The sequence below is a fragment of the Neopelma chrysocephalum genome, unplaced genomic scaffold (genome assembly GCF_003984885.1).
Source record: "Neopelma chrysocephalum unplaced genomic scaffold, ASM398488v2 Primary Assembly neopelma1_98, whole genome shotgun sequence".
NCBI lineage: Eukaryota > Metazoa > Chordata > Aves > Passeriformes > Pipridae > Neopelma > Neopelma chrysocephalum.
Window position 1 is genome coordinate 1008535 of NW_020897761.1, and position 19897 is coordinate 1028431.

General features: G+C 52.1%; 1 protein-coding gene across 4 annotated transcripts in view; it reads right to left on the minus strand.

Annotated features, from left to right (window-relative positions):
• Positions 1–19897, minus strand: part of ASTN1 (astrotactin 1) — a 58850-nt gene that overhangs the window by 30364 nt on the left and 8589 nt on the right. For 3 of the 4 annotated variants that reach the window (XM_027694754.1, XM_027694753.1, XM_027694750.1), the window contains exons 2-8: positions 8055–8242; positions 4381–4774; positions 3429–3575; positions 2871–2990; positions 1665–1814; positions 702–869; positions 410–494 (exon numbers count right to left, since the gene is read on the minus strand). In XM_027694754.1, coding sequence (XP_027550555.1) covers positions 410–494; positions 702–869; positions 1665–1814; positions 2871–2990; positions 3429–3575; positions 4381–4774; positions 8055–8242 — 1252 coding nt within the window. The remainder of the gene's footprint in view (positions 1–409; positions 495–701; positions 870–1664; positions 1815–2870; positions 2991–3428; positions 3576–4380; positions 4775–8054; positions 8243–19897) is intronic. The other variant, XM_027694752.1, reaches the window with a different exon arrangement.

The window sequence follows — 19897 nt, forward strand, 5'->3', positions numbered from 1 at the left end:
GTTCCCTCAGCTGTGGTATCAAAGCATCTAATTTGCCCAATTTTCAGTGAGGACCCCAGCCTGACCTCAGCCCTCCTCTGATGCCTCACACACCCAAACCAAAAGCCCCACAAAGTGCAGGATGCCAAGGAGAGTCTTCACACAATCTCCATCTTCTCCAGGAGGTGTTTACTGTAAAACACGACAGTGGCCTCTTCTACATCATTTCTGATTATTTCAAAGAATAGAAATCCTTGCCTCCTGCAGAACTGCTGCAGAGCCCAGCCGTGCACTGACCTTACAGATCACCAAGACGCCTGTAACTCTTTCATCCAAGAAGTTTACCACAGTCCTCCTACGCTGCTGCTGAAGCCCAGCAGCTCGTGTGAGGGCAGCCCGAGCCCAGGCGTGCTGTGGAAGGCACACTCACCCCTGGTTCGTTCCCCACTCATTCCGGATGCAGAGGTGCTTGTGCACAGGGTCCTTCATGTAGCCTTCATAACAGAGACACTCACCTACAGAGAAAGAGGGGGACATGAGGGACATGGGAGGACAAGGCTTTCCATGTGCTTCCCTGCCAAGGGCGACCTGCAGCCACCCCAGGGCACCTGGCAGCTCCGTTATTGCCCACAGAGCCAGGCAAGGAAGCATCTTCCCATCAGAGCAGGGCTGGGGAGGCAGAGGGGAGCCCCCAAACCCACCCCAACCGCTGGACCACCTACCAGTCTCAGGGTCACACTGGTGCTCGCAGGGGTCGAGGAGGCGCCGGGCGCAGAGGTCCAGGGCCCAGGGCCCGCTGGAGTTTTGCTGGGAGAAGAGGACGACCTGGGCTGGGTTCAGCCAGTCGCTGGCATCCAACTGGCTCCCCTCCAGCAGGATGAACCGGCTCCCTGGCACCGAGACAAAGGCAGTCAGCAGGGCAACCTGCTGCTGTCCCCTCCATGCCATGATCGTCCCCTGCATCCCTTAATGGACCCCTCCATCCCATGATGTTTCTCCCCATCCTGTGATGGATCCCTCCATCTGCTGCCCATTCCCTCCATCCTGACAGAGTACCCTCTGTCCCACAACAGCCCTCTCTGTTCCACAATGGATCCTCTGTCCTGTGCCCATCCTCTCTGCCCCATGACAGTCACCTCCATCCCATATCTGTCTCCTCCATCCCATGACAGTTCCCTTCATCCTGTGCCTGTCCCCTCTGTCTCACAACAGTCACCCCTATCCTATACCCATCCTCTCAGTCCCATGTCTGATTCCTCCATCCCACAATAGTCTGCTTGGTCCCATGCCCATCCTCTCCATTCTGCACCATGCCCTGTGTCCCACAGCAGCCATCTCCATCCTGTGTCTGCCTCTTCTGTCCCGTGCCTATCCCCTCCATCCTGTACCCCTTCATCCCTTGTTCCCACACTGGTATCCTCCATCTCACACCTGTCCCCTTTGTCAGGGACCCATCCCCTCCAGTCCATAACAGCCACCTCTGTCCTCTACCCATCCCCTCTGCCCTGTGCCCATCCCCTCAATCCCATGCCCATCCCCTCTGTCCCACACTGGTGCTCTCCATCCAGCCCGTCCCCTCTGTCCTGCACCCATCCTGCACCCGTCCTCTCCACATTCCCTCCTCTCCTCCATCACACCTCACAGAATGGGGCAGGAAGGGGTGGGTGAGACTGTGGGACGCTCACCATCAGCGATGAGGTGCTCAGGGACATGGAGGGTGATCTTAACAACAAGGGGGCAGTTCATGTGGGAAGAGCACACCAGGCTGATGACACAGCTCGTCACACTGATGAGGGTCAGGGTGGTCTTGTTCACAGGGCTCCGGGGGGACCCCACTGCAAAACATAGAAGCACAGTAAAACCTGACACCTGCAGGACCCAGGAAGACTTTGGGGTGCAGCCAGGGGACCTCAGGGTGCAGAGATCCTGCCCAGCCCCCTGAAAATCCAGCATCAATCCAATCAAATGGAGCCACTTTGGATTTTGAAGAGCATGAAGCAGCCTTTGCAATGGGACCCTCCCTCCCGCCTGCTGCAGCTGGGGTCTTCCTGATCCCCCTCAGCCCGAGCTCTCCCACACTCTGCACTGCAGCAGGCTGAGAACTTTGCGGCAGCAGAGCTTTAAAGCAGAGCTTAGATACTGAGGAAAAGAAAGGTAAATGCAGTATCCTGGCTTTTCCCCCTCCTTCTTGGCACTTCACTCGAGTTAATTTTGTCATGACAACAGTCTCGTGGATGCTTTTGTAAAAGTACTGGAGAGTCCTAACTACTCAGGGCATGCAGGTCTTTGACTTTTAATCTCTCAGCTGAAGAAGCTGAGTGGAAAAAAACTGTATGGAGACAAAGCCTGAACCAGCCTCTCAGCACCAGCTGAAGGAGCTGGATCCCAGTCCCACCGCTCCCAGGAAAACAAGGCATCATCCAGCAAACGAGGCTCGACGGGGGAAAACAGACACTAACTCTCCTCTTGGGAGGAGAAAACCTCCTGAAGGGACAGTGCAGGGCAGTGGGGCAAGACTCCTGCCTAGGGACCGAGGCTGTCCCCATGCTCTGCTGCACACGCCGCTCGTGTGTGCACGGTGCCGGAGCAAACCTGCGGCAGCTCCGTGCTGAGCAGCAGCCTGGGAACGCACGGGCCGGCCTTTGAAGCATGTTACTCATTAATATACACCAGTGCCCGGCAGAAGCCTCCAGCAAAACATCAGAATACATTTCATCCTCTGCTGAGAAGCTCCACCGGAGAGCAGCAGCAGCCCGCTGCGGAGCGGGGACCGGCGCCTGCCTGCGGCAGCTGGGATTGCACCTGGGCTTCCATCCCTTGCCAGTGGAAAGTCTCCAAACGCAGAGAAGCAACAGCAAATATGGCAAGAGGGGTCACGGCTCCCCACCCACCTCGGCTGCGCCTCCGGCTCCGTGAGGGGTCTGTGTAGAAGGTCAGCTGGGGATCGGTGTCCGCCTCTGTCCCTGAGTCCCCCTCGGGGTTGAGAAATGCTGAGCCAGCTGCAGGGGACACTGAGTGTAGTCATGGAGGGGTTGGCACCGTGCCACCCCAAACCTTGGCATCCTACATAACCCTTCAGGGAAAGCCTTACACTGAGGAGCCCCATCTGCCAGGTGCAGCAGGGACAGCATCTTCTCCCCTTCCCACCTCACACACCCGTGCCCCCACCTGCCACACATCCCATTACCTTGCAACTTTTCCCCGTGGCTGTGCCAGTACCCTGAAATATTTATCATGGCAGACACCCTCTGCATCTTTGCAACCAACCAGCCCAACAGGACTTGCATCCTTGCAGGCACCACGTTTGCTGCGTCTCCCCGCCCAGACCCTCCTTTCTGTGCTCTCGCCCAACGTTGGTCCTATTTATCCATCCCAGGAGAGGGTGAGTTGCTGGAATGTGGGTGGGTGGAAGCCCAAAGCACCCCACCCACCCCAGGGGACCCCCCTACCTCGCGCTTTGTTGTTGATGCGCTTGCGCTGGCTGCTGGAGGTGTGGGACAGCAGCGTGGCCTGCTGGTGGTTCGAGTCCACGGGGCTGGTGGCGATGATGTTGTCCTTGTACTTGTTCATCAGGGACAGCTTGGCATTATCACTCCCTGAACAGGAAGAATTGAAGGCAAAATCTCTCAGGGATAAAGATTTTAAAACAGGGAGGGAGGTGAGGGAAGGGTTTCCTTGGGTCCATCTCCAGATCATCCTGAGGTGATCAGGGTGCTGTCACCAATGAGCTGAGCTGCCCCCAATGCACCCTCAGGAGCAACTCAAATACTGAAGGGGACTGGCACCTCCACCAAACTAGCCAAAAGCTGAGCTCTAACACTAAGCCTCTCAGGGCACTTCTTCATACCCACATCTGTGAAGAAAACCCCTGCAGAGCTTTAAGCACCACACTGTGGTCTTCCCAAACCATTTCTCAGCTGAGAAGGCTCCAGATGGATGGCCCAGTAAGTAATATGGCCAAAGAACAAGTGTGTAACAAGCCTCAAAGAATCCCTGCTGGTGCTCAGAAGGTGGCATTAACTCTGAATCATACTGATGGCATGTATAATTTTGCTACTAAAAACCTAAGCTGAAAAAGACAGTGGAAATCCTGGGATACAGAAGGGATTTTTGGGGGTCACTACAGGGAGCTCAGAAGGCACAGTGTTGTGGTTCTGGTTCTTCATCAAGCCACAGGAACCACAGCCCTTTCCCTCAAAGCTCCAGCCACATCCTGCTCAGCAGGGACTGCTCTCAACAGGCTGCAAAGCCTCCCAGCAGTGGAAGTGCCTTCTGAGGGGCACCAACATCTCACACCCAATGAAAACCCAGAGAAACAGGGAAAACGCTCGACGGAAAACACGTGCACGGAACAGCAGAGAGAAGGCGGGTTGGAAGGGACCCAGCTCAGCCCGTGCCCACCTGGCGTGAGGTCCATGCTGGCCTTCTCGTTGCAGCCCTGCAGCGAGTCCAGCGTGCGGGTGACCTGGCTGGCGAAGTCCTCCCCGCCGTTCATGCACTCGCGCTGCAGGTGGTGCCGCAGGTCGGTGATGTCGTACTCGTAGCCGTCCAGGATGGGGGTCTCCCGGATGCTGAGCGTGCCGCTGGAGTTGTGTCCCTGCACGCGGGCGTTGCGCAGGCTCTCCCGCCCGTGGCCCCCGATCAGCACCGATGGGATGTAGTGGATCTCGTTGGCCGCCTCGGCGCTGGCGCTCTTCTGCGGCTGCGGCACCCGGCGCCGCTTGCACCACCGCCGGCGGGTGTAGAGGATCATCACCAGGCAGAGGATGGAGAGCAGCAGCGCGATCATCCCTCCCTGCGGGCGCAAGCACGGGCAGGGCTGAGCCGGGGGCGAGCACCAGCCATCCCTGGGGACACAGACACCCCGGGGTGGCCAAAGCAAAGGCGCTGGCGAGAGGAGCCTGGTCACGCCGATAAGGAAGTGCTGGCACCGGGAGCACCCGGTGCTGGCCAAGCGCTCCCAGCTGAATCCTGCCTCGGGCTGGACCAGCTTTGAAGTCGCCACCGAGGCATGAAAAAGCAGCATTTAAAGCAGAGTGTGTTTTGTTTTGCTCTCCCGCAACACGCCTTTGAAAAGAGAGATCAGATTTATTCCAGGCAAATGCTCCTACGGGCGACTTTTTCTGACCCATTTCCAACTGGTTTCAGTGCTGTCACTCTCAATCTTAGGAGATTTTCCCAGGGCATCCCGAAGAAATTGCAGCACAGATTAAAGGAGATCACGGCTCGAGAGAGACAGATGATTGAAGTGTTGTTTGGGGAATGTCTTGGGAGGAAGAGGCTGAAAAAGCTCCTGCCCCACAGGGACAGACCCCAAAACTGCACCTAGCCCTGCCATCTCACCACTGTCCCCAAGGCCACCCTCCTGTGACACACCGTCACTCTACACAGATGGAGGCAGTGAGATGAAAGCCCAAAACTGGCCCTTTATGCACAATCTACCAAGAATAATAACAATAATAACAATAAAAAGCATGTGGAGCCAGCTAAGAGCTCCATGTCCATCCATGGCTCCAGCCTCCCCCCTCTTTTCTATGCAACAGGTGATCTTGATAAAATAAAATAATAGTAATAATCTGCTCCATTAGGATAAAACATTAAGGGAATTATTGCATGAGAAGCAGGAGAGGCAGCTGGAAAAGGAAGTTTAATGGCCATTACAGCTTAACTCTCTTTCATTTCCAGGATAATGGAGCTGGGATGTACCCTCCGAGCCTCCTTCCAAACTTTCTTTAAAACAAAAAAAAAAAAAGAAAGAACAAACAAACTCCATTGATTAAGGATCTGCAAAGGTGGGGCTGGCTGGCACACTCTGTCTCTGGGTAGGAGTCTGCAGCCAGGAAGTGGGGAAATCTCTTGCTGGGGCTGAAAACTGGCACTGAACCATAGAATCCTAGAATAGTTTTGATTGGAAAGCACCTTAAAGGTCACCTTGTTCCATGCCCTTGCCATGGGCAGGGACGCCTTCCACTATCCCAGGTTGGTCCAAGCCCCATCCAACCTGGTCTTGGACACTTCCAGGGATGGGGCAGCCACAGCTTCTCTGGGCAGCCTGTGCCAGGGCCTCACCACCCTCACTGTAAATAATTTCCAATAATATCCAATCTAAACCTGCTCTTTTTCAGTTTAAATCCATCACTACATGCCCTTGTAAAAAGTGCCTGGCCGTGTTCACACAGAGTCTTTTAGTGGTAAAGTCAGAGACTAATTCCACATCATGTTCAATCCCTATAAGTCCTTCTGATCCATAAATAAGTGGGGGCTATCCCCATCCCTACTGGAGATGGCCTCCTGTGTCATAGCTCTCCATCACCCTGGGAAAAGACCCATCTGCAGATGGGGTGACAAGTTGGTGGGAGGAATACCAGGGCATTCCTGGCTTTTCCTCACTCTCTCTATGCACATTAAATCCCCCACACACCAGAGAGGTCTGCCATACACCTCTGATAAACAGGGGAGACTTGAGTTTGGTGGACACCCATTTGCTTCAGACTGTGACTGTAGGTTCTCAAAAAAGACTTGTTATTTCACTGAAATTTAATGTCTTTTGCCCTGATAGTCTGAGAGCTCAAACTGTCCCTGAGGAAAAGCTGCCTGTGGCCTCTGGAGATTTCAAGAGGCTCTGGGAGGAGGATGAAAGCCAGCGCTGAAGTGTCCTCCACCCACTGCACATTGGAGGGGACCAGGGCACCACCTCAGGCCCCTGGTTCCCCTCCATGGGAGCACAGAGATCCTGTTCTGCCTTCCCCCCAACCCACACGATGGCTGTGAGGAGCCCTGCACCGGATGGCTGTGGGAGTGCTCCTTGCACAGTCCATGTGAGGACCACAGTCACGGTGGATACAGCCCCTTGCTCACACCTCTTCTCTTGGCAACCACACAGAAAAGAAAGAAATCAGCCTTGAACACTCCACGTGATCCCGACTCCTGGTACAAAATCCAACCTCTATTTTTCAGAGTGAAAGGATGCTGCCGGAGCGGAGCTGAGAGTGATGGGGAAAAACGGGCAGAGGGAGGACTCAATCTCTATTTGCACATTTTGGTAGGGGAGCAATGAGTTGCAGATATCCTTTTCATCATCTTGATAATGAGCCTTGTTCCAGTTACTCCTGCCTTGATCTTGGAATCCAGCAGGATGCAGGAAGACCAAGACCACAGCAGCAGAGTGGGGCCAGCCTCTCCAGAGGTGATGCACCCCCTCAGGAGCAGCTGGGAATGGACAATAAAATAGACATAATGGTGTAAGATGTTTTGGGCAGTGGCTTTGGCAGTTATTTTTTTTCCTCGAGACTAATCAAGCACAGATGATGGAGGAGAAACCCGGCCTGGGGCTGCAATCTGGAAGAGCAATTGAAGCTCTCATTAGGGTAGGCACCATTAAACAGCCTGTTTGCAGCCTCAGTAACACATTGTCTCCAGCTAATTATCTTCCAGTGGCACAAAAATTGTAGGATTCTTCAAATTTTTTCCAGCACAACAAAAAAACCCCCAAACAATCAACACACCACAGATCCACCCCCAACACACAGACCTCTCCTTTCTCTGCCATCAAAAGCTTGTCTCCGTGTATCTGGGGGGGGGGAGGAGGAGAGCTGTCCAACCTCGACACGTGGGATGCTCTGGCTGCACGCTGTGACACCACGGCCACGGGGCTGCCACGCTGACAAAAGTGGAGGTGACAGTGGCCGGTGGCACCGTGACACCCGCTGCGTGTTGGAGCCGTGGACAGCAGGCACCATCCACGGGCAAAGGGCTCCTGACAAAGTCAGTGTGAATTAACCCTGGGTCAGGGTGGCTGAGACCTTCAAATCACAGAAACCCCCCCCCGGGGATAAAGGCACCCCATGAACATATTTTCAAAGTGATGCAAACTAAGGGAGAGGTTTAAAGAAGTTCAGTGTTAAAGCATCACTTGGAGAGGCGCCCAAGGCATCTTACTACCCCCAAAGGGGGGCTCAGTTCCCCATCCTAGGGCAGCTGGAGCCAGATGGGGAATATAAATGGCTTTTCAAAAGCCACTACATTTTCTACAGGCTTCTGGACAGCTAAAGAGGGGCTGCCTTCCCACCACGTACCATGACGGAGATGTGGAGGATCCTCAGCTCCTCCTCTGCCGACTCGGTCTGGGGCTCCTCTGTGGGGTCGAAGCCGGGCAGGTTGGGGGCCCCGTCTTGGTGGTGGATGTGGAAGAGCAACGTGCCATTCTCCAGCCACTGCTGCCGCCAGCGCACCAGGGGGATGTCATCCGTGTTGCCTGAGATCTCTGCAAGAGCAAAGCTGGTCAGGGGGGAAGGACGGAGGAGAGGGTTGATGGGGACATTCCCCTCTTCCCAAAAAAACGGGTGGAGGGACCAAGGGTTACATACAGAAGGCTCCCTCTGGTCACCTCCTGCCCGCACCATGGCTGCCCCTACACAAACCACAACCTAAATGGTTAAAGCAGAGTGAAATCATATTTCTAGTTATAATCCAGATGAGGGCCTCTCCAAAAATCCAGATGTGGTGCAGGGAGAGAGCACTCACTGACAGCATCTCGGGGCCAGAGGCGGGGAACCCAGCAGCATCCTTCCAGCTCTAATTTGGGCAGGTTTCACCCACATACCTCATGTTAAACACAGCTCCAGGTGCTGGGAGCAGAGGATACAGGACAACTTCTCAGCAGCACTGATGGGATCACCGGGACCACGTCACAAATTATTGCAGATAAAATATCTCCCATCCTTTGTGAACAGTGAAACATGCACGGAGCTGCAGTCATACCTGAAGCTCTGACTTTGATTGAGGTGATTTCAGAGGTTCTCAGTCTTCAATCATGTTTTACAGCTCCCCACAGGGACTCAGCCCAAAGACCTGCAGAGGTACCTGCAGCTTCTGCCCAAGTACCCTGACTTTCCCTAAGTGCTTTTAACTTCAAGGTTTAGGGGCAATGGGTCAGATCAACAGAGCTGTGCTGATGAGTGATGGCAGCAGAGGATACCCAAGCAGGAGGTGCAGCTGAGGACAGGGACACAACATGTGCTCCAGTACACTAAATGCTAAATCAAACCAAATTCACCTGCCTGACTCCAAAATTTCAAGAACATCCTATGGCTGGGTCCCAGCCAAAGAGAGGGTCACACCACCCCATGCCTACGAGAGATGGGCACCGTTTTAATCATCACCTCCACCTCCAGCCAGATCACCTCCATCACCATCTCACACCACCTTGATCCCAGCCATCAGCTCGAGCCTGCCATTTGCCCGTTAGCTAATTTTCCTGAAAATAGCAGATTTTGTTGGAACAGCAAAAAAAAAAACATGATGAGCTTCCCAGTGAGGCACAACTCCCCCTCCTGTCTCTGCCCTGTGGGGATAGTCCAGCCAGACCCACCTGCTCTATCCCATTTGAGGGTACGGGAAAGAGCCCGGCTCACTTCGCAAATTAACATCTTTATTTTGCTTGTTTCATGCTGCCTTCAAATGAAAACTGGAATTCAATTACAGTGCCGAAAAGCAACGTTTTAAATTTGCTGTTAATTAATTTCATTAGGCTGCCTTAAGTGAGCCGGCTGCTGGGGATGGTGGCGGGGGGGGGCAAAAATCTGCATCAGGAACCAGGTTCATCCTCCCAAACTGATTTGATTAATCAAAGGAAACATTACCCACAGCGAGCGAATTGGCAGATTGTTTGTGCTCAGCACGGGCCGAGTTTCTGGCAGCAATCAGTGCACTTGGAGTGTCCCAAGCAGAGGGATGCCGAGCGCTCCGCGGTGCCACCGGGAAGCAAAACCAAGAGGATTTAAAGTCGCCAGGAAGCCAGAAGCACTTCTGAAACTCCCTCTAACTGCTGAGCTGTGTGTTTAGGGACACATATCCCCTTTGAAAAGCTGGCCCTGGGAGCTGGGAGGGTTTGAAACGGCACATCTCCTCCTCTCCCACCTGGTCTTTATTCATGGACTGGAAGGGGGAAACAAGCTTGCCCGCTTTCCCAACTCCCCATGGCTTCTCAACTTGGAATGAACCAGCTCAAATGGAAGAAAACACTCTCCCTGCACCTGCCTGCTAATGTGAAATTAGGAGTAATTAAGGCAAGAGCTTTTATGCACAACAGGAACTCAACATACTGACATTTGGAAAAAATGTAAATATCAGCATTTGCTCCATTGTAAAGAGTGAAAATAATAGATACTAAGAATGTGACATTGTGACATTTAGAAAGCTAGAGTTAGAGATGTTTTTCCCCTGATCTGACATATCATTGTAAAAGCAGCACCCTCCAGCTCATTAATATTTGAGGAGAAATCCTTGATGGAAGTTATTTAAATGATTAATAGATTATAGTAAATTTAAGCCTTAAAATAGGTTGTCATAATTTCAATTTTATTTAAACAGGCTTATTTTTTAAAAGAAAAATGTATTCCAATAAAAAATGGATTCTTGTTTTAAAAGAGCACAATCCAGGGCCAGAGCCTGAGTACATTATCTTTTCTCACCAGACATCACAACATGATCCTGCAGCCGCATTGCACACAAGTTAGAGACAGAAAAAAACACCCCAAAAATCAACCACCATCACCCCAAACTGGCAGGCTGTGACCTCTTCATCACACTGCAGGGCAAGGCTGCTCCTGCCCTGGGCAAGGGCTCTTGAGGCAGCACCTGGATGAATGGGCTTCACCCTTGGATCTTCTCCTCCTCTCCTCAAGTGCCTTAGCAACACATCAGCTGCCCGAATCCTACTCCATTTGTACTTGACAAAATTACACATATAAATGCTTTCCTGCACCTCTGAACTTCTCATGGAGTTTGGTTCCAGCAAGACCAAGACCAAGACCAGCCCAAGATTCCTCCCTAACATAGCATTTCTCTGTTATCTCTTCTCCCACTCCAACGCATTCCACTTTTATCTTGCTCTCCAAGCAGACATCTCATCACCTGGTGGAAGATGCCATGGTGACCCTTGTAGCCAGCTGGGACCATTTATCTGGATGCCACAGGGAGTCAGCTCTGCCACGGGACTGGCAGGTGCCAACTCTCCTGACCAGGTTGTACCACGGGGCCAGGATGTCCCAGAGGAGGCGGAAAAGCAGGCAGAAAGCCAAAAATTAAAAAAAAAGGCCAGAGGGAAAGGATAATTTCAAGTTCAAAGTTTGAAAGATATTGATGAAAAGCCTGGCCCCTCTGTGGCTTTCATTAAGGCCTTGGATAGGAAGCCATTAGCACGAGTATTAACTTCTTGCACCTCTGTTAAAAAATAGCCTGCCTGAGTCAGAGGTTAATAACAGTAGGAGACCACTAATTAGGCTGTGCTGCGTTCACCTGGAATCAAACGTGGCCCAGGTCCTTCATATCTACAGGAGCAGCAGCCTCCAAAGGCCCCAGCTGATGCTTTCAACATAACAGCTGTGGCTGCTCCCCTCCCAAACCATCTGCGAGGGGAGGGACAGGGAAGGGAAGCTTCTAGAGGAGTGATTTGAGGAGAGGACAAACGACCAGATTGAAGGTGCTGGAGATGCATGGATTTGTACCTGCTTCAGTATTGATTATCCCAAACAACCTCATTTCCTGAGGGACAGCCGTCCCACCCGAAGCAAACCCAGTCCTTCTGGAGGCAACACCACTGCATCCCCCAATTTTGGGAGGCAACAGCTCTGTCACAGCCCAATTCTGTACCTGAGCTGGTGCAACATTAAAAGCATGGCCCAGGAGCCCAGTGCTGGCACGGACCCGTTTCCATGTACTCACCTCCCCACTGAGCCCTGGCATCGTGGCACACAAAGAAAACAGCTCTCCTTAAAACCTCACGTCAGCATTTCAGTGAAAAAAACCACCCAGCAAAACAATTTTCCTCTCCATTTGGAAGTGTTTTGCACTAATAGGTGCCTCCAATAAGTCAAATGAACTCTGCCATAATGCCAGTCTCCACAGACTCATTTCGTACAGCAGAGCACGGATTTTGACTTGGACTTGTATTTCCTTGTTAACATTTAAACCTGGCTTATTTTCTATCTGGAACCTGACTGTGTTTTTATTTAAGTTCCCCATTAGCTAAGGCTTTTGCTCCATGTCTAAACCTCACAAATCCTTTAAAGGGCTCAAATTCAGCTAAAGCAAGTCTTGCACTCCTGTGCAAGGGTCTCCAGTGTCTGAAGAGACTCAGGAGGCTTTGAGTCACCTCAGGCCTTGATTGCTATCAATTCAGATGTCAAAATGCTTATCCTGATATTTAACTCGTTTATACTTCCAAGGTTTTAGTGACACATCACTCATGGTGTAATATTCATGTTTTTATGGGCCTGTTAAAAAAACCCACATTCATCACTGACTATCCATATTTTATTTGCTTTTTTTTTTCCCTGCCTCCCATCTCAGGTAGGAAAACCAGCTCATTCTGTAGGTCATTTTGCCTTTCCAAGACAATCCAGCTTTTCCATAGCAGCAAACATAAACCTCACTTTATACTTTAGGAACCTGCTTCGGCCCTGGGGCAAAATTTCCAAAAGACTCATAGATACGGGATAACATAAAGGCTCAAGGAGAAGGCACTGGTGATCTCCCTGGAGCCACTCTCTGGCTGTGTCAGAGAGATCACCCCACCACGATGTCTGCACGTGGGGCTGGCACACGTGAAGCCGTGAGCTGCCATAGCAAGGCTGACAGATAACCAGGTGTCTCCTCGGAACACGGGGTGCCTTTGCCTTTGGGAAGGTCATCAAGGAGTTACATTTCAAAGCTGTAGCCATGCTTTAGCCCTGCCTGAACTGGGATTTTTGTCCCAAATATGCCACGGCCCTAATTCATCCCTTTCTTTAACAAACCCCTCCGTCACCCTGGGAGCGACGCTGTGCTGCACGACCGCTTCCAGAGAGAAGGACACTGATTCATCACTAATGGGTCTGAGTCGACTGGGTTTGCTCTGCAGCTGCTGATCTTACAGCACAGTGTGCCCCATTGCCCTGCTCTTCCCCATGGACCCAAGGACGTGCCCAACCACACCTGCCCAACATCCCCTCCAAGGTTATTTTTCCATCGCGTTTGTTGATTTTGACCAAAAGCTGGGAAAAACAACGAGCAGACTGGGACATTCGCTGGTGTTTGATTTTCACTCCTGTCTTGTTAGTTTGGTCCCATCTGCCATAACTGTGAACTACAGAGGAGATGTAGGAAGAGAGACAAATCCACCTCCTGGAACAACACTCATGTAAAACAAAAACCCCAAAGCCCCACATGATGAGAGTGAGCAAAAGTAAAATAATGTGTGACAACAGCCTATAGATGTGAGGTTGATATATAAACTCCAGAAAGGACCACATTTGTAGCTGATATCCCACTCTGCAATGCTATCACATCACCTCTTCCAGAGGGGAGCTCAGGTCTCCATGGAAAGAGCCCAAATGATTAAGAAGCTCCTAATCAGCTATGGAAAATTACTGCCCTGGCTAAATGATCCCCCAGCAAACCAATGGGATGGAAGGCACAAACCCCTCGGTTCAGATGGTGTTCACCTACGAGCTGCTGAACTCCACCAGCACAATCACCATCACTCCAAAAGGGTGAGATACTGGAGAAGCAAAACCTGGCAGAGGAGACCCCAACCTCTTAAACAAGCTCTCGTGCATCATGGAAATTAAAGAGCAGTAAATTCCGCTTCTGCCCTGGACACTTTGTTAGAGGAACTGGTAGGTGGGTAAATACGGGTCACCCAACGCTGTAAAGGGTGATGGACTCGTTTCAAAGGGTTCTTGTCAAAATCCACCCTCAAATTTTCCCAAAGCTCCAAAGTGGGGCTGGGATAAGAGGGAAAGCCCTCTTGAAGCCCACCAGGTGGGGGAGGAGTAAGAGGTTATTTTTCTCGATGAAAGGAGGTTACCAAGAAGCCCCACGGAGGAGATCTTTGTCAGGACCTCGGCTGCTCAAGAAATGTTCTGGAAGAGGAGGCGAATGACAAAGTTGGTCACCAAGGCTAAATTTAGTCTCCTCAAAGCTAAAGCTGTGAAGTGCTGGTGGAAAGCGGGCAAGGAAGTGGGCAGGTGAAATTCAACTTTGGTGAAAGAAGCCAATCTCGAATCCTGCAAGTGGTATTCAGGTCAACCATCTCGAAACGGAGGAGGCAAAGCTGGGAAGGTTTGGAGGAGGGGTATGAGGAAGATGAGATGTCGCAAACAGCTTTGTGAAGAGGAGAAGCCAACTGTGTTAGGACTCCTCAGTAAAGGAAGCAAACAACTGAGCAGGGACATGATAAAAGCCTATAAAATCAGCAGGCCTGTGGAGCAGTGGGAAAGGTAATGGTTATTCATCCTGTCTCACTTTGCAGAAATTAGGCATGTGAAAACTAACAATAGGTTCCTTTTCAACCAGCATTAAGTAGGGAAGTGCTGAGAAAGGAATCAAATTCAGGGAAGATAAAGACACCAACAGCTATTGAGCCAGAGAGCCCAGAGGCACCTCCCAGCCTGGGAAATCCCTGCAGCAGGGAAAGGACTGTATACAGGTATGCTGTGGTTTTAACATTTTTTTCCCCAATTATCAGCTGTGGCTGGAGATGCCAAGGGACCACAACCCCCTGTCCCCACACTGCCCAGTCTCTTGGGGTTGAAGGGTGACTGCAAAGCCAGCCAGGTGCTACCCAGGCCACCCTTCTTGAATGCATCCCACATCCACACGTCCCTTCAAGGACAGGCTGAGACCCTCTGCTCCCCCAAGGCACTGCCTCGCTGAGCGAAGGAGACCCCAGGGCAGCTGCCTCACACTGAGAGAGCTTCTCAACACCCAGCCAACAACTCCCCCCGTCCAAACTCCAGCCCTCCGTGCAGCCAGGCCCTACAGACCCAAGGCGCTTGCCAAGATTCCCTTCAGCTTTCCAAGCCAGCCAGCAATTTTCACAGGGGGGGCAGAGGCCTATTTATATCCATCGTGGGCTGGCAGGGAAGGTAATGGCCGGCCACTCCAGCCCATCTGCCAGGCACTTAGCAGGACACTGGAGCATATCGTACAGGAGAGGTCAGGCTGTGGTGGTGGGACTGGCAGGGGAGGTGGGGGGAGGCATTACAGCCGTGACATGGACTTCACTTCAAGGGGAAACTTCAGCTCGCTCCTGCACACTAATTTGTTTAAGTGCTCGTTGCGCCGAGGCCAAGAGGTCAGGCAAATCAGACATTATTTTGGCATTCTTGTGCTCAGCACAGGAAACGGGAACAGCTGCTCGTTCCTCATCTCCTGGGGGGAGAGCCAGCACCTGTCGGTCTTCTGGGACACAGGAGGGATAGGGTGGCCTTCCCAGGGATGTAAACTGGGCCAAAATAACCCTGTCTGCTCACTTATCCACAGCAGGGCCAAGAGCTTTTCCAGGAGGTGATCCTCCCCTTCCTCCCACCTCCCCTGGTGGGACTGATGCTGCTTTTGGGGCAGGAAGAACCCTCACCTCATCCCTACTGGGATGGACAAGGCAGGCAAGGGATGTTGCCATCACAAACTCTTTGGTGCCTTAGAAGCTCTTACCTGATTTCAAGCTCCATTTTCAAGTTTGTGGAAAGGCTTTGAAAGATAGAAAAGTGAGAATGAAAAAAAAAAATAAAAAATACCAAAAAGAAGAAAGAAGGAGGAAGAAAGATGTAGAAGGGGAAAAAGTTAACTGTGCATCTTGAATTTATCACTCTTGAAAGAAGAGATTGTCAAGAGGGCCAGAGACCAGCCAGTGCACGGTGATCAATGGGAGGACTTTTGGGTCTAGTCAAGCTTGTTTCAGATTTACAGGAACTGAATAGAGGTATAAATCTCTCGCTGCCTGACAAAAATGGAAGTAATTAAACCTGCAGGTGTATATAATTGTCATATTGATGATCTATATAAATCAGCAGAGCCAGCAGAGGCACAAAGCACCACGTTGAGCCCAGAGGAGCTGTTTGCCCACGCACCCGGCCAGGGGACAGGGGACAGGGCTCGTGGGCACAGGACACAGCCCTGGGGCTGCAACCACCACCACAACCTTCTCCTCCACGAGAGACCTTCTCCAATTGCCCCCACAGGAAACAAAAGCAGTTGGACCCCCCACCTCCTTCAATTACCTGCAGCCTCTTCCTGGCTACTACAAAATCTCCTGTGACTGCAGGAGGATGAAGATGGGACCACAGGCATTGAGATGCCCGACCATGGACACTGTGGGGGGCTCTTTGCAGCTGCTTTGAAGCTCTGAGCCCAGGTGCAAGTGGGGCACTGACTTGATCTTGTAGCGACCCTTTTTTTTTTAATTTATTTTAACCTTTGTTATTTTGGGAACTTTGAAGCCTAAGCTGCTCTGAGGCAGCTGCCTTTGTAGGAAGGACAGAAAGTGCAGAGGGGGAATTTGAAAGAGGGAGAGAAACAGGGAGGGGAAGAAACGGTGCTTCACAGCCGAGGTCTGCAACAGCTCCTTCACTGTTCCTCCCGCATCCCAACAAACCCACCCTGGGAGGCACTCGGGGCTCTTTGACCAGCAGCTACGGGAAATCTGGATGCAAACTGACCAGGGTGTCACCCATTTCTCTATCACTGCAGCCCAGAGGAACCTCAAAGACGTTTGCAGATCTGCACTCCCTCTCCCACTGCTCAGTGGGACATCCCTTGGTCCCTGTGGCGGGTGCAGAGCATCCTCTCCAGCCCCCAGAGAGCAGCCCCGCTCGGTGCCATGGGGATACTCTTCTTCCCGCCGTGCCATGAGGGACAGGAACACGAGGGAAGGGTTTCCTGTCATCTTTGCCAGCCAAGCCCCCTCGCACGTGCCCAAGGGCCAACTCCACATCCCAAGTCGAGGGCTACGTACGTGCGGCAATTGGATAATTAAAAATTAAGGAAGAGTTTCTGCATTGCAGTCCGAATTATGTAACACTGCTCTTGGGTTTCAGCACCCACCAGCTTTAGTGCCATCACACAGCGGCACAGACCCTGCCTGTATTTACCTGCCTGTCTTTTCAGGTAGGGCTTGCACCCTTGGCAGGGAAGAGGAAATCCCAATGTCATAACCACAGGAAGAAAATTCCGTTATGTTTGCATGGGAAGAGGAAAAGGAGGAAAACCTACTGATTTTCTTAGTCCAGTGCTAAAAGGGGATGGAGTCAGGATGCTCCAACCCTGTCAAGTGCCAAGAGTCACCCTGGCCAGGACAGCACCCCCATGACCATGACCAGGGAACATTTCTGAGCAAGAGGCTGCTGCCTCTTGCTTCTCCTGCACCAGAGAATTTTAGCAAATAAGCAGCATCTCTGAAAGCAAACAAAATCAAATCAAGGTGAGGAGTGAGCTGCATTTTCAGTATCTCAAGAGCGAAGAGCCCTGCTGGACTCTGAGCACCAGTAACTGCAAACTGCTGCATTTTTGGCCAAATCTTTGCCTTAACCCTGCGAGCTCTGGCTGTTGCTGAGTCCAGGGCTCATTTCCTCCCGCCACCTCCTCCCTCCCTTGGCCAGAAACCCACTGAACACACAGCCCTTGCAGTGCTATTCCCAGGACATGGATGCTGCCACCTGGTGTGAAAACAGCCATTAATTCCTGCTGTGATTAGCTCCAAAAGGCACTTTACTGTGCTCTGTGTCCAACAGCCTAAAGAAGGCACCAAGGATGCTGTGGCTCACACCCAGAGCAAGTGGCTCTGCCATCATTGCTCCTAATGCCCCTTGGCTGTTGAGTGGTTCCTGCATTATTTACTACCTCCTGGCATTGTGCCTCTCCTCCCTCCTCATGGTCTGTCTTTTCCTGCCCTCCCTTCATCACCCCAGTATTTCCCTGCTCCTGGCATGCTGGTTTTTCACATCCATGCTGCCTTTCATCCACCAGCATGTGAAATCCCCTATTCCCAGCACTTTAATTACAAGGAGGTTGGATCCAACCCAGGCTGCCCGCACCACCCCCATCCCATGGCGAGAACTGCACCAGGTCCATCCCAGGAATCTCCACATCCCTCACTCAGCCCTCAGCCCCAGTGCCCACAGGACATCCCTTCATCCCAGTTTGTGCTGACAGGCATGAATGGACTGTGGGAGGATGCTGGGGCTGAGTCCTCCAACTGTTAACCAGAGATGTGCCTCGCTCTACAAGCAAGAAAAGGTGGAAACACGATAATAAAAGCTGTGGAAGCCAGCCTGGCTCCACGGCTGACTCCCCTCTCTGGCTCACGGGCATTCCCACCATCCACCACAGGGGCTGAGCTACTTCTCCTGCCCACCAGGAGCACAGCACACCCAGGAGGAGAGCAGATCCTGCTCAAGGAGTAATAAAATTGCTTTCATTTTTCCCTGGAAGGATGTTTCAGGCACTGTCTTGCTTGCAGGTGCTTGGACACACATCCCAGTCCACTAAAGCTGCGCCTTGGCATGAGCTGGGACGAGACCCCTGCAGCTCCTTGGTCACGCACCAGCAGAGACATTCATAATTCACCCCAAATCCCCAGGCCATACGTGTCCTGTCTGCAGAGACCAACTCCCTGGCTTCTGCCCTTGGCCAGCAGGAAAGCCAGCAGCTCCAGTGATGGCTCTGAGTCCCACCCCTGCTCCTCTCCAGAGCTCTCCCAAAGTGGCAAAAGGAAGAGCCCAGCTATTTCTGGCTGAGCAATACAGGAAAGGTTGGGAAAACAGCTCAGCACCAGCACAACCACCCCTGGGAAAGCAGCGCTCAGGGGAGCTCGGGGCCAGCCCAGGGCAGTGGGAGGCATAAAAGGCTCTCCAGTCCAAACCTGATGTTTCCAGGAGATTTCCCAGAGGCTGTGGACACTGGGGACATCATTAGGGCAGCAAACGGGCTGAGAGCACCGCAGCAGTTTAAAGACCCTGCAGCCACTGCTGCGAAGCAGACTCTGGCAAGAAAATTTAGCAGTGGGATGTCTCCTCTCCCAAGCATCTCCCCTTCCCCACCAAAGCTGGCCAGCTTGACTGATCCATGCAGGAGCTCCCCTGCTCTTTCTTGCAGGAGAAAGGGCACTACCTTCTACAGCCACCCATGTAAGGACACCCCCCCCGACCCACGCCGAGCCACCCGTCCCCATGCTGGACCTGTAATCTGTGGTGTTTTCCAACATCCTCACCCCTCCTGTGGTTCCCTGAACCCTTCACTCACACCAATCCCTCCCCAGACCCTCCACTTACAGAGCTAGAAAGGGTTTTTTTAAGCCTTAAGACACCTCTTCTAAAAAACCACCCTGCTTCTTCCTCTGTGTTGGAGCAACCCTGTTACAAGAGGGCATTTGATGGCTGTGGGGCAGCAACACTGGGATGCACCAGGGAACTGGTTCCCAGCACCGTGCCCTCCCTCTCTCACTCCCCTTGGGATGCCAAATTAATTGCCTTGTCTCCCAGAGCTTTTAGCTGGAACAAATAAAAGAAAAAGGGGGGTTGCCAAAACCCGTAATAAGGTCTATAGTTCCTCTGAGCTACAAGGGCTGCTTTAAATTTCGTGGGTTTTTCTTTTTTCCTTTTTTTTTTTTTTTATTTGAAGGAGGTTTCCATGGTAACTGTCTCCCATCACACAAGAGCCTGTCCCGGGGATATTTCGGGGTTGCTAATATCTGCCTTCCCAGGAAGCCGCTGTGTTGTGACGGTGACATCGCAGCTGGGTTTTTCTGGCAAGGGAGGAGGGCAAGGGTTCAGGAGACAGGAAAAGGATGTGCTGCTCCCAGAAACCAAGGTCAAGGGTCCTGCCTGTACCTGGTTTACCCTGCCCAGCAGGCAGATCTCCACCCCAAAGGGCTCAGGCAGCCGGGCTGTGGTTTTGCTTGGACCACTGACCTGATTTGGGAAGCACTCCCAAGGCAATGCAGCCCTTGTCAGGCCAAGCAGAAGTGATATGGCCAAGCAAGATCACAGACACAGTCTCCCTGACATCTACTGCCACCTTCTCCTACCCTTCTTCCAACCCTTGGAAAGAACTTCTCCCCTGTGAGGGTGGGGAGGCCCTGGCACAGGTTGCCCAGAGA